Source organism: Gymnoscopelus microlampas (assembly GCF_963454915.1).
Source record: "Gymnoscopelus microlampas genome assembly, chromosome: 12".
In the NCBI taxonomy this organism is placed as follows: Eukaryota; Metazoa; Chordata; class Actinopteri; order Myctophiformes; family Myctophidae; genus Gymnoscopelus; species Gymnoscopelus microlampas.
This window is the reverse complement of record NC_139949.1, coordinates 39,307,619-39,321,323: the sequence shown is the minus strand read 5'-3', so window position 1 is coordinate 39,321,323 and position 13,705 is coordinate 39,307,619. Positions and strand designations below refer to the sequence as shown.

The following is a 13,705-nucleotide window of genomic DNA, read 5'->3' as shown; positions in this document are numbered from 1 at the left end:
GTGAATTTGTAGGCCTTCCGTTTCCGCCCGTGTGTCTCTATGGTTCAGCAAGTACTGTATGCAGTGAAAACTGTGATCTCTCCAATGGTGTAGTTGAGGTGGGATCTGATCACTTTTCCCTCTTCTCAGGTGTACATATTGAGGAAGAGGAGGTTGAGGAAGCGGTGGACAACTCTCTTAGAGGACGACTGGTCAGCATGCTGGCCAAGTTGAAGAAATTCCGGCAGAAGAAGGTAGAGGTGGAGCCAGAGCCAGAGGAAGAGAAGAAACCCAGTGAGTTCACCTTTAGTGTGTCCCAGACTTATTCATGTAATTAAAAGTATTTGTACTGTGATACAGTACATGCCCTGTCGCTCGCTACCTCCCTACGAGTACGCAACTTCATTAACACAGTAAAGTGGGAAAATAAGCCAAAAATTAATAAATGCAGTTCATAATAACAAAATAATGCGTTTTCTTTTTTAAAGAAAATATGGTATTCAACATTCTCCCCGTAGACTTTCAAAGTTCAAGTTTTAAAAGTAAAATATTTAAGTTTTAATCAGAGTTGAAAGTTGCCAACGTTTTGAGAAGAAAGTATCATAAATAATGGAAACATGATGAGTGTGCTCATGTAGCAGAGTGGCTTAGAGCCTCTGCCTGAATATCTCCCCCATCCAAGGGGGAATTCCCCTTCAGGCTAGTGGTTGACATGTTTGGCTTTAGTGTTACGCTCACACCCAGCGAAGCCACTAATAAACACGTCAAGGACCCCCAAATTGATCAATATTTGGCCGCGGACGCCCATCTAAAAATATATTGTGCCATGGACCACCAGAAGCAATTTGTGTTCAAGACTTTTGAAAAATAGCAGATCTACAAGCTCATAGCACGGCACTCTGTGCCGCACTATGAGCCTGTATATTTTCTATTTTTGAATAGCCGACGTATAAAAGGGTTAAAGTCGTTAAAATGATTGTGATGCTGTATTAACTCATTTTGGTGGGGACCCCCCGGTATCCCCCAAGGACCCCTGGGGGTCCCCAGACTCCACCTTGAGAACCGCCGGTTTACAGTATAGTAACAGGTTACTTACACTACTGTTAAATTTACTTTGCGATTGCAAAATCTCACCTTTCCCCAAATATCCACTCTTCTTGTCTACCAGGCACGTTACAAGAGCTGATTTCCCACACTATGATACACTGGGCCCAGGAGTCGTTTATCCAGAACCCAGAGCTGGTCCGTATGATGTTCAGCTTGCTCCACAGGCAGTATGACGGGCTGGGGGAGCTCATCCGTGCCCTTCCCAAGGCCTACACCATCAATGCCGTTTCCATCGTGGACACCATGGAGCTGCTGGAGTGTCTCGCACAAATCCGCTCTCTGCTCATTGTCCAAATGGGTCCAGAGGAGGAAAGGCTTATGATTCAAAGCATTGGGTTGGTACTCTATCATTTTCTCGCCTCAATTGTTTTCTATAGTTTGATAACCTACTTATCTTCTAATTCAGGGGTTCCCCTAGCCTCGCGAGCCATCCTCTATTTGGGGTTCCTAAACTTTATCAGCTCGAGACCCATTGTGTCTCCCAGGGACCCAAATTTAACAAAAATACATAATGAATTAATCACTTCAGCCTACAAGCTCAGAACGCATTGCAATGCGTCATATTGTGAGCTTGTAGAGCTGCTAGTTTCGCCGAATGTTCGCCTATGACGTGTGAGTTATGGGGACACTAGGGTTCATGTGGTTAATGGGAATATTATCTATGTTCATGTATGATATACGGCCAAAGCTTTGAATAGACAATGACTGTGTATTGATGGCAGTGTGGCTCTTTAATGGGAAAGTTGAAACACCACAGCAGGGGAACAGCAGGAAAGGCTATACTTGCATTTAATCCTAGGACAAGGAAGGGTATATATGGGTATTAATGTCCCTGTATGTTATGAGGCATGTAACACAATACGTTGCTCCAGGGAATGGATAGAGGCATAACTACATCACTGCCTCTCAATTTATCATTTTAGTTGGCTTCAAATCCATATGGTATAAATGGGTGCAACTGAATATAGCCCTAGTGTAACTTTTTCAATTAAGCAAAATAAATGTTGGCCTAAAGGTTAGAGGAGCGCACTTGTTGCTGGAAGATTCTTGGTTCGATTCCCGGACTGGCAGGACAAATCTGGGTGGGGAAGTGAATGGTCACCACTAATCCCTCCCCCAGCACTGCTGAAGTGCCCTAAAGCAAGGCACTGAACCTCCAACTGCTCCAGTGGAGCTGTTCAGTGGCAGATTGTGGTTGTACTGGTCAGCTCCCAGGTTTAAATGTGTGTCTATGTGCAGGGCATTGCTCAAAATACAGAACAAACAAACAAAAAAGATGTATATGACCTTTCACTGGTATATTTTTCACAATAACCAGGCATGTTTTTTGAACTTCTCTAAACAGTATTTTAGTCGAATACTCATGCCAAAATGACGCAGGCACCCGGAGCCGAAGGACATGCTTTTGTACCGGAAATGTATTTATCATTATTATAAAATATTTGTAAAGTTAAAATCATACTGTGTAACATTAATTTTAGTAGTTTTTTGAGTGACATCTGTGGTAGCTCCGTTATTACAGTGTTTATATGGAAGTGCAGCTCAAAAAGGAATCCTCCAGGATCCCAGCGCCACGAATATTTTGGAACACAACACTTTGAAATAAAGAAGAATCAAATAAAAAGAATAAAAGAACATTTTGATGTCATTTTGGTGCGAGTGAAAAGATTACACAGTATGACTTTGATACATACTGTACGGTTACTGTGAAGATTTTTTGTTCCTTTAACATTCATCACTCTAAACTATGTTTCATTGTTTTGGGGCGGTGTTTCCATGGTTTAGTTTCGAACTGACTTCTTAGAATTGCAGTTCTAACAGACCATAGACAGATGCTGTGATGACGACCAGGGGTCTCACCAGAAAATACAAAAAAAATTGTTGCAACAAACTTCTTGTGTTCAATATAGGAACATCATGAGTAACAAAGTGTTCTACCAGCACCCTAACCTGATGCGAGCTCTGGGCATGCATGAGACCGTCATGGAGGTGATGGTCAACGTGTTGGGTGGAGGAGATTCCAAGGTACTCATCTTGCTTTCTCGTCTTTCTAACTCTAGTGCATGGCGGAATCTAAATCTATCCAAATGTATGGGGCGCTGGTGGTCGAGTGATTAAGGCGTGTGCCATAGGCTCTAAGCGAGTCCCGGGTTCGATTCTTGAGTTCCAGTGGACCATTGCTGCATGTTTCCTGTCAATCTCTACTGTACTATCAAAGGCAGAAAAGCCCCCAAAATATGATTCTAGTATTGATAATAGAGTAAGCTTCACTCAACATTATTGAATTAAATATTAAGAAGTGTCAAGCCTGTCATAATTACTTTATATTCACAAGACCCTATAATGATCACACACACAGTAAAATCCTCAGTGTTAGTTTATCCATTTGTAACCATTATACAATAGGTTCATTTGGTTACATTTGTACACGCTCAGTACACGCTCAGAGTTAGAGGTACATATAATAATAATATATATTATAATACGTGGCACATCATTTTATATAACCTTTTTCAGGTATTAACTTCAAAAGATCAGTAATACATTTGTACTTCTGCAGGAGATCAGGTTCCCTCGCATGGTGACCAACTGCTGTCGTTTCCTGTGCTACTTCTGTCGCATCAGTCGCCAGAACCAGCGCTCTATGTTTGACCACCTCAGCTACCTTCTGCAGAACAGTGGCATTGGTCTTGGTGAGCATTTTCTTATCCTATATACTTAGCCAATCTACATGCTCTGCTCTTGTAGATAAATTAATTATTAAAAGTATTTGTGAATGTGTGTGACGTGTATTTATGCCCACCACACTGTTTTCAGGAATGCGTGGCTCTACCCCACTGGATGTGGCTGCAGCATCTTGCATTGACAACAACGAGCTTGCATTGGCTCTGCAAGAGCAGGACCTAGAAATGGTAAAGCACAATGCACCTGTATTGATTCAAATTAAGATGAATATTACATTATTGTCAAGTTAGACAAAGGCAGTACACAAACTGATCTTTTTTCATAGTCTTAGATACACACATACAGTATAGCTTTCTATAGGTTTGACCATGAAGTAGGTTATCATCATCTGTTCACTGTTTCTCCAGGTGGTGAAGTATCTAGCGGGGTGTGGTCTTCAGAGCTGCCCAATGCTGCTGTCTAAAGGCTATCCTGACATTGGTTGGAACCCTTGTGGTGGAGAGAAGTATCTGGACTTCCTTCGCTTTGCTGTATTTGTCAACGGTCAGTTGATTTTCTATGTCCCACCGTAAAATATTTCACCACTTAAACCAACTAAACTTGACCAGGGTCGGCTGTCTACTTGGTCCACTCTTTTTTTCCTCTCAAGACCAAATCTCTTTGCCGAAAATAGCCGATCTACGAGCTCACAGTGAGCCTGTAGATCGTCTGTTTTCGACGAATCTTCGCCCACAGAATAGTGATGCTAGGGTTAATATCTTCTTCTTTCTTCTTCCTCTGTCATAATGATGTGACAGTGTGAGTGTTTTCCCGTCTAAAACTATTACAACTATGATGCCCCCCTGTAGGAGAGAGCGTAGAGGAGAATGCCAACGTAGTGGTACGCCTGCTGATTCGACGGCCTGAGTGCTTTGGCCCTGCGCTGAGAGGAGAGGGTGGGAACGGTCTGCTGGCTGCCATTGAAGAGGCCATCAAGATATCGGAGGATCCTGCCAGAGATGGACCCAGTGTGAAGAAAGACAGACGCTTCCCCATGTAAGTACCACAGCTTTGCTTTGACCGTTTGCTCAGATCATCAGGGGTTATCACAATAACGGTGTACCCTAAGTTTCCCAAACTTAGGGTGAATAAAACATGATTTGAACCAATCTTTAGAGTAGAGTAGTACTTCTGCAGTGGTGGAATTCCTACTCTTCCTTTGACAAATGTAGACCCTGGTGTCAGGTAGGGCACCTACTGATTGACAAGTAGTATTGCCTCAAGCTCATTCGTACCGTATCTCAACAGGCCTCTTGGTGGGTTCGAATCTTCTTCTCAGAGTTAAATTAACACTAAGGAATTTACAGTGTAAATTACGGTCTCAGAGATGATTATTATTTTTCTATCAAATGGGGGCCCTTGAAATGAAAAGTTTGGGAACCACTGCTGTATGTGTTCCCCGGTAGGTTTGGAGGAGAGGAGCAGCATGAGGAGAACAAGGTTCACCTGGGTAACGCCATCATGTCCTTCTACTCCGCCCTTATTGACCTGCTGGGACGCTGTGCTCCGGAGATGCATGTGGGTAACTTCCTGTATGAAAGGTTTCACTGTCTTATACGATATATGTGGTTGTCTGGTGGAAACCTTGTATGTCCAAAACCGTTACTTTTCAGGAAATGGACAAAAGAATCGTTCCAACATAGTTGTTATTTAGTTTAATTATTATTTATTTTCATTGGTTAAATATTTCTAAAACATACAGACAGACTTTAGCACTTTCAACCCGTTCAAATCTCTATGTCGGGCATGTCATTATATTCAAAGGTTTTGATTTCAGTCCAGTGATCATTCTAGAAGGCTAAGTGTGGATATTTGATTTTGGAATGAAATTCCAAAATTATTCTGCTACTTCAGGTCTGCCATTAACTCTTTTGGTTTTTGGTCTTGCAGTTGATCCAGGCTGGTAAGGGTGAGGCTCTGAGGATCAGAGCCATCCTGCGCTCTCTGGTTCCCATTGAGGACCTGGTAGGGGTCATCAGCCTCCCTGTTCAGATTCCTGCTTTTGGAAAAGGTAAGCAGGGAACCACTCGTATCCATTTAGAATCACAACCGCAGTGAAATACTTTTACTGTCCTCACAATACTGTAACACTGTGTATATACTTAAATAAATTGATGTGTTGTTAACTTGTAGATCGGCTATATTTGGCAAAGATATTTAGTGTATAGGGAAAACAGGAGGGGGCCTAGTATAGACCTGCACTCTGTAACGTTCATGTCCTAGCCCAAGATCCGCGCACAAGTGCATAAAGTTTTACCACTGAGCCCATAGCGCATGCCTGTTTACTCAGGGGCGATATTGCTTTTTTATTTTCAGGCAGTACTACTTGTCAATCTTTGACAAATCAACGTGTATTATTGTGCTTAGTATTTCTTTATGTCTTCCCTGTTGTGGTGATGTGTAGACAACAGCATCATAGAGCCAAAAATGTCAGCAAGTTTTGTGCCGGACCACAAGGCTCCCATGGTGCTGTTCCTGGACAGAGTGTACGGGATCGAGAACCAGGATTTCCTGCTGCACGTGTTGGAAGTGGGCTTCCTGCCGGACATGAGGGCTGCTGCCTCTCTAGACACGGTAAGCCTCATTCTCAACCCTTTTCATTTCAAGGACCCCCCAGTTTGATGTGCATGATGAGGCCATGGAACCCCATTTTTATTGACATATCTTGGACCCTACACTGTAAAATCCTCTGTGTTTATTTAACTCTGGGAGTGTACAAAGGGACCCGTAACTTGCTTGCTAGCTCAGTGGTTCTCAAAGTGTGGTACGGCGATCCCCAGGGGTCCTTGAGAGGGTTTCAGGGGGTCCCCAGCAAAATGAGGAACAGTTTAGACATTGAAGTCCTATTTTATGCAAGCATTGTATTTGAAAATAGCTCACAGCGTGTTGTCGTGAGCTTGTAGATTGGCTATTTCTTTTTTTTAATTGAAACATTCTTCCCTTATATAAAAACTTTTCAAATGGGGGTGCGTGGCCAAATACATATGAATTTGTATTCATAATACAGCTAATAGGTTTCTGAGATAAAAGTGAGTTCAGTATGGTACGTAATTTATAATGAGTAACTAATGACAAGAAATTTAATACAGAACATCTTTGTTACAGGTTGCCTTCTGCACGACAGAGATGGCCCTGGCCCTGAACCGGTACCTGTGCTCCGCTGTGTTACCGCTCATCACCAAGTGCGCCCCTCTCTTTGCTGGCAGCGACCACCGAGCCATCATGATAGACTCCATGTTACACACCATCTACCGGCTGTCTCGTGGACGAGCGTTCACCAAGGCCCAGAGAGACATCATTGAGGAGTGCCTCATGGCTTTGTGCAAGTGAGTTAGTTAGTTAGAACTTGTGTCAAACCTCACTGGACCCCGATCGATGCCTGACTTTTGGGTCCGATCCCTCGCAAAGATTCTTCCCCTATGATTTAAGGTTCTGCATTAGGGCTTTTTTAAGTCAGTCCTTGTGTCTTGTCCTCTTGTTACTTTTTTGACATTCTACTTCAAAAGTTCTATCAGTCCACAGCTAAAGGAAAGAACATTTGTCTCGACATTCTCCCAAAAGATATGTATTTAATGAAGGAAGTGTTATTATGATCTTTTTCTTAAGACATCTGCGTCCATCCATGCTCCAACACCTGCTGAGGCGGCTTGTATTTGATGTGCCAATTCTCAACGAGTACGCAAAAATGCCACTGAAGGTAGAATGACTCTGTATATGCTACCACACATGCAAATGTATTGTTCTGTGGTTGTTATTTTTCAGTTGCAGCCTATAGCCATTGTACACATTTTAAAAATAATTTGGTTTTGTTACAATATTGTATACTGTATCAGTTTGATTTGATAGATGCTGGATAAAGTAATTAACCACTTAACCACGGAGCCACTTAATTTAACCACAAAATATTCTAAAATATTCTGAAAATTGTAATAGATCATCTACAAAATGGTAAAACAAAAATGCATATTGGCTTATAATGATACAGTATGCCTCAAACTAGAAGGCCATGGTTGAAGTGTTAATGTTAAAAATGTACAATGGCTAATACAGTGGTGGTTTGATTGATGGTGTCTTCATACAATGCAGCTGTTGACCAATCACTATGAGCGCTGTTGGAAGTATTACTGCCTGCCCAATGGTTGGGGTAACTTCGGCATCTCATCAGAGGAGGAGCTGCACTTGACTCGCAAGCTGTTCTGGGGAATCTTTGAGTCGCTGGCACACAAGGTGTGAACCTCTTTTTCCATGTCAAACCTGTTTTTTAAACATATGCAGTAGCTCAGCATATTGTAATACCATCTGTTTGTTAAAGTGACTGTTAAATAGCTCTATATTCTGATAGTAATTGCTATAGACTACCGGTATATTGTTCAGTAACAGGGGAACTGGAACACTTTAAAATTGAAGCTGATACCTGGGTACTCTCTGCTGATTGTATGAAATCTGTAACCAACCTGAAAATGAATGTTCTATTTACTAAAGAGCTGGAAAGAGCTTTTACTGATCAAACACTATACAATGATTACTAGAATGTAAAGCTTGAACTTTTCAACCTATCATATTTAAAAAAAAATATATCACTTACACTACCTGTAACTTGGCTAATGTGGCTAATGTGATTTCAGAAATTCGATGCGGAGATATTCAAAATCGCCATGCCGTGCATCTGCTCCATAGCTGGAGCGATACCTCCTGACTACGTTGACGCCACCTACTCCTCCAAGACGGAGAAGAAGGCTTCGGTTGACGCAGAGGGGAACTTTGACCCTAAACCAGTAGAAACCACAAAGTGAGATCATAAAGGTTTAGTTTAGAACTATGAACACATGTTTTTATTCGGTACATTTATACCTTTGACTGGGGCTGGGCGACACAGACCAAATCAAATAGCACATCAACAATCAACCAGACTACACTTATGTCATATCACAATATTAAACCCCAAACCCCAAATCCCTGTCTAGTCTCATATTACGATATCAATACATCAATATATTGCCCAGCCCTGCATCTGACTTTATACTGTACAACACAAGATCTAAGCTTTGTAATTCTGCTTCCAAATTGCAGTACCATCATCCCTGAGAGGTTGGACCCCTTTATCAACAAATATGCTGAATACACACATGACAAGTGGGCCTTTGAGAAGGTTGGTCCTAGGATGTTTCCTGCTTGTTTGCACTGATACGTTGACAACATAATAATAGTGTCTCCTCTAACAATGGAAATATAGGATGGTCTGTGCATCTGTACAACATATCTTGATCTAAGCTGTTCTTCTTTCATGGTCTTGATCATATAGAAATCAGTCTGTAAACAGACTGTTGACAGTTGATCAAATTATTGAATCTAGTAATTGTATTGCTCAGTGATTCTCAAACTTTCCGTACTTATGTACCCCCTCTACAATATTTTCCAGCTGAATACCCCCTTTAACAGCACAAAACATTCTTCCTGATACCGACACAGTTGTCGTGTTTCTGTCGTAGCTTATTTTTGTCCACATACATTTCATTTTATGTATTTCTTTTGCTTGGCTTAATTATTTGAAACTCAGTATAGAGTACTGGCTGTGTAACAGATTTTGATGCATGTGTAAAATGCCAAACATGTGACATAATTTCAGATTCAGAATAACTGGTCCTATGGAGAGGTGCTGGATGAAAATGCGAAAACCCACCCCATGCTTCGACCGTATAAAACCTTCTCTGAGAAGGTGAGGCTGCAGCAATGTTGTCCATTGGCGATTTCTGCCCTGTCACTCCATTCTGTGTTGGTGTTTGATCTTAGCGTCTTTTCCTGTGGTAGGACAAAGAGATCTACCGTTGGCCCATCAAAGAATCCATCAAAGCCATGCTCGCATGGGAGTGGACTCTTGACAAAGCGAGGGAGGACGATGAGACGGAGAAGAAGAAGCAGCCAACTTCTACTCGAAAGATCTCACAAACTGCACAGGTACTTGCACTGCAAAATCTGGAGCGTTGTTTTAACTTGATCAACCTTTTACACTTTCACTTAAACCCTATATGCTTCGTTGACCGGGGTCCTCCAGGGGTCTATACTTGGTCTCTCTATACAAAATCTCTTTGCCGAAAATAACCGATGTACGAGCTCACAACGGGTTGCAAAACGACGTGAGCTTGTAGATTGGTTCTTTTTTGACAAATGTTCGCATATGTTCGCTGAATGTACACTTATTATGACCAGATTATGTGTCCAGATTGCCCAGCTAGGGTTCATGTGGTTAAATCAACAGTCCGGATTTCACTATATGTACAGTAGATGTTAGAATGTACATGTACAAACCAATAACCCTATCAGATTGGCATCTGTTCTGTATTGATTTTCCTGTGTTTTCAGGCTACTTATGACCCAAGCCATGGCTACAGTCCCCAGCCCATTGAAATCTCCCACATGGCTCTTTCAAGAGACCTGCAGGTGTGACACCAAAGTCTTTGAATTGATTCAAATACATAATTTTCAGTTTTTTTAATATGTTTATTGTTTCTAGTTTGGTCATTGGTCCCTTAATATATTGAACTTGTCGTGAACGTGCTATTTTTATCTGGGTTCCCAGTCTATGGCTGAGCAGCTGGCAGAGAATTATCACAACACCTGGGGAAGGAAGAAGAAAATGGAGCTGCAATCAAAAGGTGAGAGATACAGGCATATGGCATTTTACTTCAATAATAGTGCAAAGAAGCTTTGAGAAAAAGGATTGATAATATAAAGTGAAAGTGAAGTGGAAGTACTTGAATATGTGATATTTATTGCAGCAGTTCTCAAAGTGGGGTCCAGGAACCCCCACTGAGTCCCTAGGGTGGGTCCCCAGCAAAATGAAGAAAGTTTAACCACTTTAAATCTTTATACTAGGCTATTTGAAAATAGCCTATCTTAAAACTTCACAAACTCATTGCGTCGCGATGTGTTCGGAATAATGATTTAATTTCTAACAGCACAAATCTTCTCTTCTGGGGCTCCCTGGCACAACATCTTTTCAGAAGGGGGTCCGCAGCCAAATACATATCAATTTGGGGGCCCTTGACATGAAAATGTTGGACAACCACTGGTTAACAGCACCCATGATCCCATACAGAGTATCGTTGTTTTTAATGTGTTTTGTGTTCACTATGTGCAGGAGGAGGCACTCACCCCTTGCTGGTGCCCTATGACACCCTGACTGCAAAGGAAAAGGCACGAGATCGAGAGAAATCCCAGGAGCTGCTCAAATTCCTTCAGATGAATGGATACGCTGTCACCAGGTGATGATGATAATGATGATGATGATGATGCCATGCTTGTGTCAACATGGATGTCTTTGATGTCGGGCAGAAACCTTGTATCTGCTGTTTTTGAAAGGGAAAGTGGTTAAGTCTGTTTGTGTGTTTTATAAATATTTTACCAATGGAAATAATTAACAAGAGCTTGTAACTAAATAATTACATACAGTAGGATCCATTGGAACAGAGATATTTTTTTCCCCATTTCCTGAAAAGTAATGTTTTTGGACAAACACCAATTATTTTAGATTCAAATGAACAATGAATCCATGTCTATTTTGGAATAGACAAAATATAAAATAGGGCTTCAGTGGTTTTGTATTAAGAATCTAAATCTGGATATTAACTAGTGACTAATGTTTCCTAATAATTGTAGTGGAGTAAAAAGTACATTATTTGCCTCTGTAGTGTAGTGGAGTACAGGTACTGTATAAAGTACTGATAAGTGGACATGTTACTGTACTCAAGTAGATTAAAAGTACCTCAGAAATATAGTTAAATACAATACTTGTTTTAAATGCACTTAGTTACTTTACACCACTAGAAGTACAGAACCACTGAGCAGGTTCATCATATTTGTTTGAATATTTTATCCAGCAGATGGTAGCAGTCCCGCTGTTCAAACGATCAAAGTGTGATTAGAATGAGTTACATTTAAGCTGATAATGTTGAAAGTAATTCAAATCAGCTCTTGCGTGCATGGTGGATTGGACGAACGTGCTTATATCATCATCGCACCCCATTGATTCATATGGTAGACTCAGGTCATTAAAGTGATGGGAATGTCATATCAATTCATAGGGAATCAAATCAAAATGTGACAGGCTTGTCACATACTGTATGTAGGGTTAGTGTCCACAGGAACTGCATGTATTATTTTAGGAAATTAATATTCACCAAGACACTACAATTTAGCAGTCGCGGATAACGACACTATTCCTTCCCTTTACATAATCCACATAGATTAGAGTGAGTTACATATTATGTAAGCTGATTATTTTGTAAGACAATAACAATTCAACTGCAAAATTGCAGCTCTGGCTGATTGAATGGAAGTGGTTATGTCATCGTGTCTCCTACAGTATGTGTAACAAAAAGCCATACATCAACCTCATCATTTCTAAACATCATGGGACATGTTGTTCATTCTGTTCCACAAACCATCAATTGAAAACTCAAAATATCATTCCCCAGTTCTTTAATTCTTTGTTTGCGAAAGACCATGATGACAGATAACATAATGATTTGCTTGTTATTAATTGCTGGAAAAAAGCTCTCCGACGTGGTGATTTTTCTATAGCCACAATTGCGGTTGGTTTACTTTGTATTTGTAGTTCTCTCACTTTTGTAATATTGTGCACTTTTATTATTCCTTATATGAAAAAGTCACTGTAAAAACAGCCTTTTTTTGTTTGTTCAGCCTATTGACATGCTCAGAATAGGAATGCTGGGGTTCAATGTGGTTAAAACATATTCTCCATTTAATTTCAGGGGCCTGAAAGATATGGAGTCTGACATCTCGTCCATTGAAAAGAGGTTTGCGTATGGTTTCCTGCAGAAGCTGCTGAAGTGGATGGAGATCGCTCAGGAGTTCATCGCTCATCTGGGTATTCTTGACTCTGGGAGAATTAGATCAACAACTTCTATTTGTGTACATGCAACTGAGGTGTATTTACAACGTTATGCGTTGTTAAATTATTGCTCTGCAGGAGGCTGTCTGTGTGTGTGCGCGTGTTTTTCATAGTGTAAGTCAGGCTCGTGTCCAGCTAAAACCTTGTCTGAATTTGGAGTCAGAAAAAACATAAAAAAATAAAACATGGAGAAAAGAGATTTCTGCCCGACGGCAACGATACATATACAGTGGTTAAAAAACTGTGTGTGTGTGTGTGTGTGTGTGTGCGTGCGTGCGTGCGTGCGTGCGTGCGTGCGTGCGCGCGCGCGCGTGCGTGCGTGTGTGTGTATTTTACAAGATATAATGTTCTAATTCAGGGGTCTTCAACGTTTTCAGTCCAAGGACCCCCTAGCTGAGAGAGAGATGAAGCGGGGACCCCCCTCTATATTGTATACAGTTGTGTTTCAGATCAACTTTTGCTGCTCTTTTTACCCTGTACACACCTATAACTCTTTGCCAAAAATAGCCGATCTACAAGCTCGCTGCGAGGCGTTGTGAGCTTGTAGATCTGCTATTTTTGGCTAAAGTTCTCCTCAGAAAAGGGATACTAGGGTTCAAGTGGTTAATGTAAAAACAAATAATCATATCACACAAAGATTTGGGGGACCCCCTGTAGTAACTCTGAGGACCCCCTAGGGGTCCCCCGGACCCCCTGTTGAAGACCCCTGTTCAGAGGGACCCCCTAATTCTTTCCCATGTCTTTTTCAGAGGCTGTTGTAAGCAGTGGACGGGTGGAGAAGTCTCCCCATGAGCAGGAAATCAAATTCTTTGCCAAGGTGAGAGTTGAACATCGCCCCCAGTATCTGTGTGTTGACGAGCCAGTTCATTTCCATGACTCACAATAGAGCCCAAAGTATGTTTCGTCGCACGATGGTGTCGCACACCAAGAACGACCGAGTATAGTAGACCTACAAGCTCACAACGCGTCGCATCCACTGCATGT

At 41.4% G+C, this 13,705-nt stretch overlaps 1 protein-coding gene across 3 annotated transcripts in view; it reads left to right on the top strand.

Annotated features, from left to right (window-relative positions):
* The window catches only part of LOC311056918 (ryanodine receptor 1-like), a 115,123-nt gene that overhangs the window by 47,991 nt on the left and 53,427 nt on the right, over positions 1-13,705 (top strand). For all 3 annotated transcript variants that reach the window (XM_084073767.1, XM_084073766.1, XM_084073765.1), the window contains exons 41-62: positions 130-273; positions 1,148-1,421; positions 2,997-3,111; positions 3,647-3,779; positions 3,904-3,998; positions 4,179-4,314; positions 4,620-4,806; positions 5,217-5,328; positions 5,701-5,821; positions 6,215-6,384; positions 6,916-7,136; positions 7,417-7,507; positions 7,897-8,037; positions 8,436-8,599; positions 8,881-8,959; positions 9,437-9,526; positions 9,619-9,765; positions 10,171-10,248; positions 10,388-10,463; positions 10,949-11,072; positions 12,582-12,697; positions 13,471-13,538. In XM_084073767.1, the coding sequence (XP_083929893.1) occupies positions 130-273; positions 1,148-1,421; positions 2,997-3,111; positions 3,647-3,779; positions 3,904-3,998; positions 4,179-4,314; positions 4,620-4,806; positions 5,217-5,328; positions 5,701-5,821; positions 6,215-6,384; positions 6,916-7,136; positions 7,417-7,507; positions 7,897-8,037; positions 8,436-8,599; positions 8,881-8,959; positions 9,437-9,526; positions 9,619-9,765; positions 10,171-10,248; positions 10,388-10,463; positions 10,949-11,072; positions 12,582-12,697; positions 13,471-13,538 (2,882 nt within the window). The remainder of the gene's footprint in view (positions 1-129; positions 274-1,147; positions 1,422-2,996; positions 3,112-3,646; positions 3,780-3,903; positions 3,999-4,178; positions 4,315-4,619; positions 4,807-5,216; positions 5,329-5,700; positions 5,822-6,214; positions 6,385-6,915; positions 7,137-7,416; positions 7,508-7,896; positions 8,038-8,435; positions 8,600-8,880; positions 8,960-9,436; positions 9,527-9,618; positions 9,766-10,170; positions 10,249-10,387; positions 10,464-10,948; positions 11,073-12,581; positions 12,698-13,470; positions 13,539-13,705) is intronic.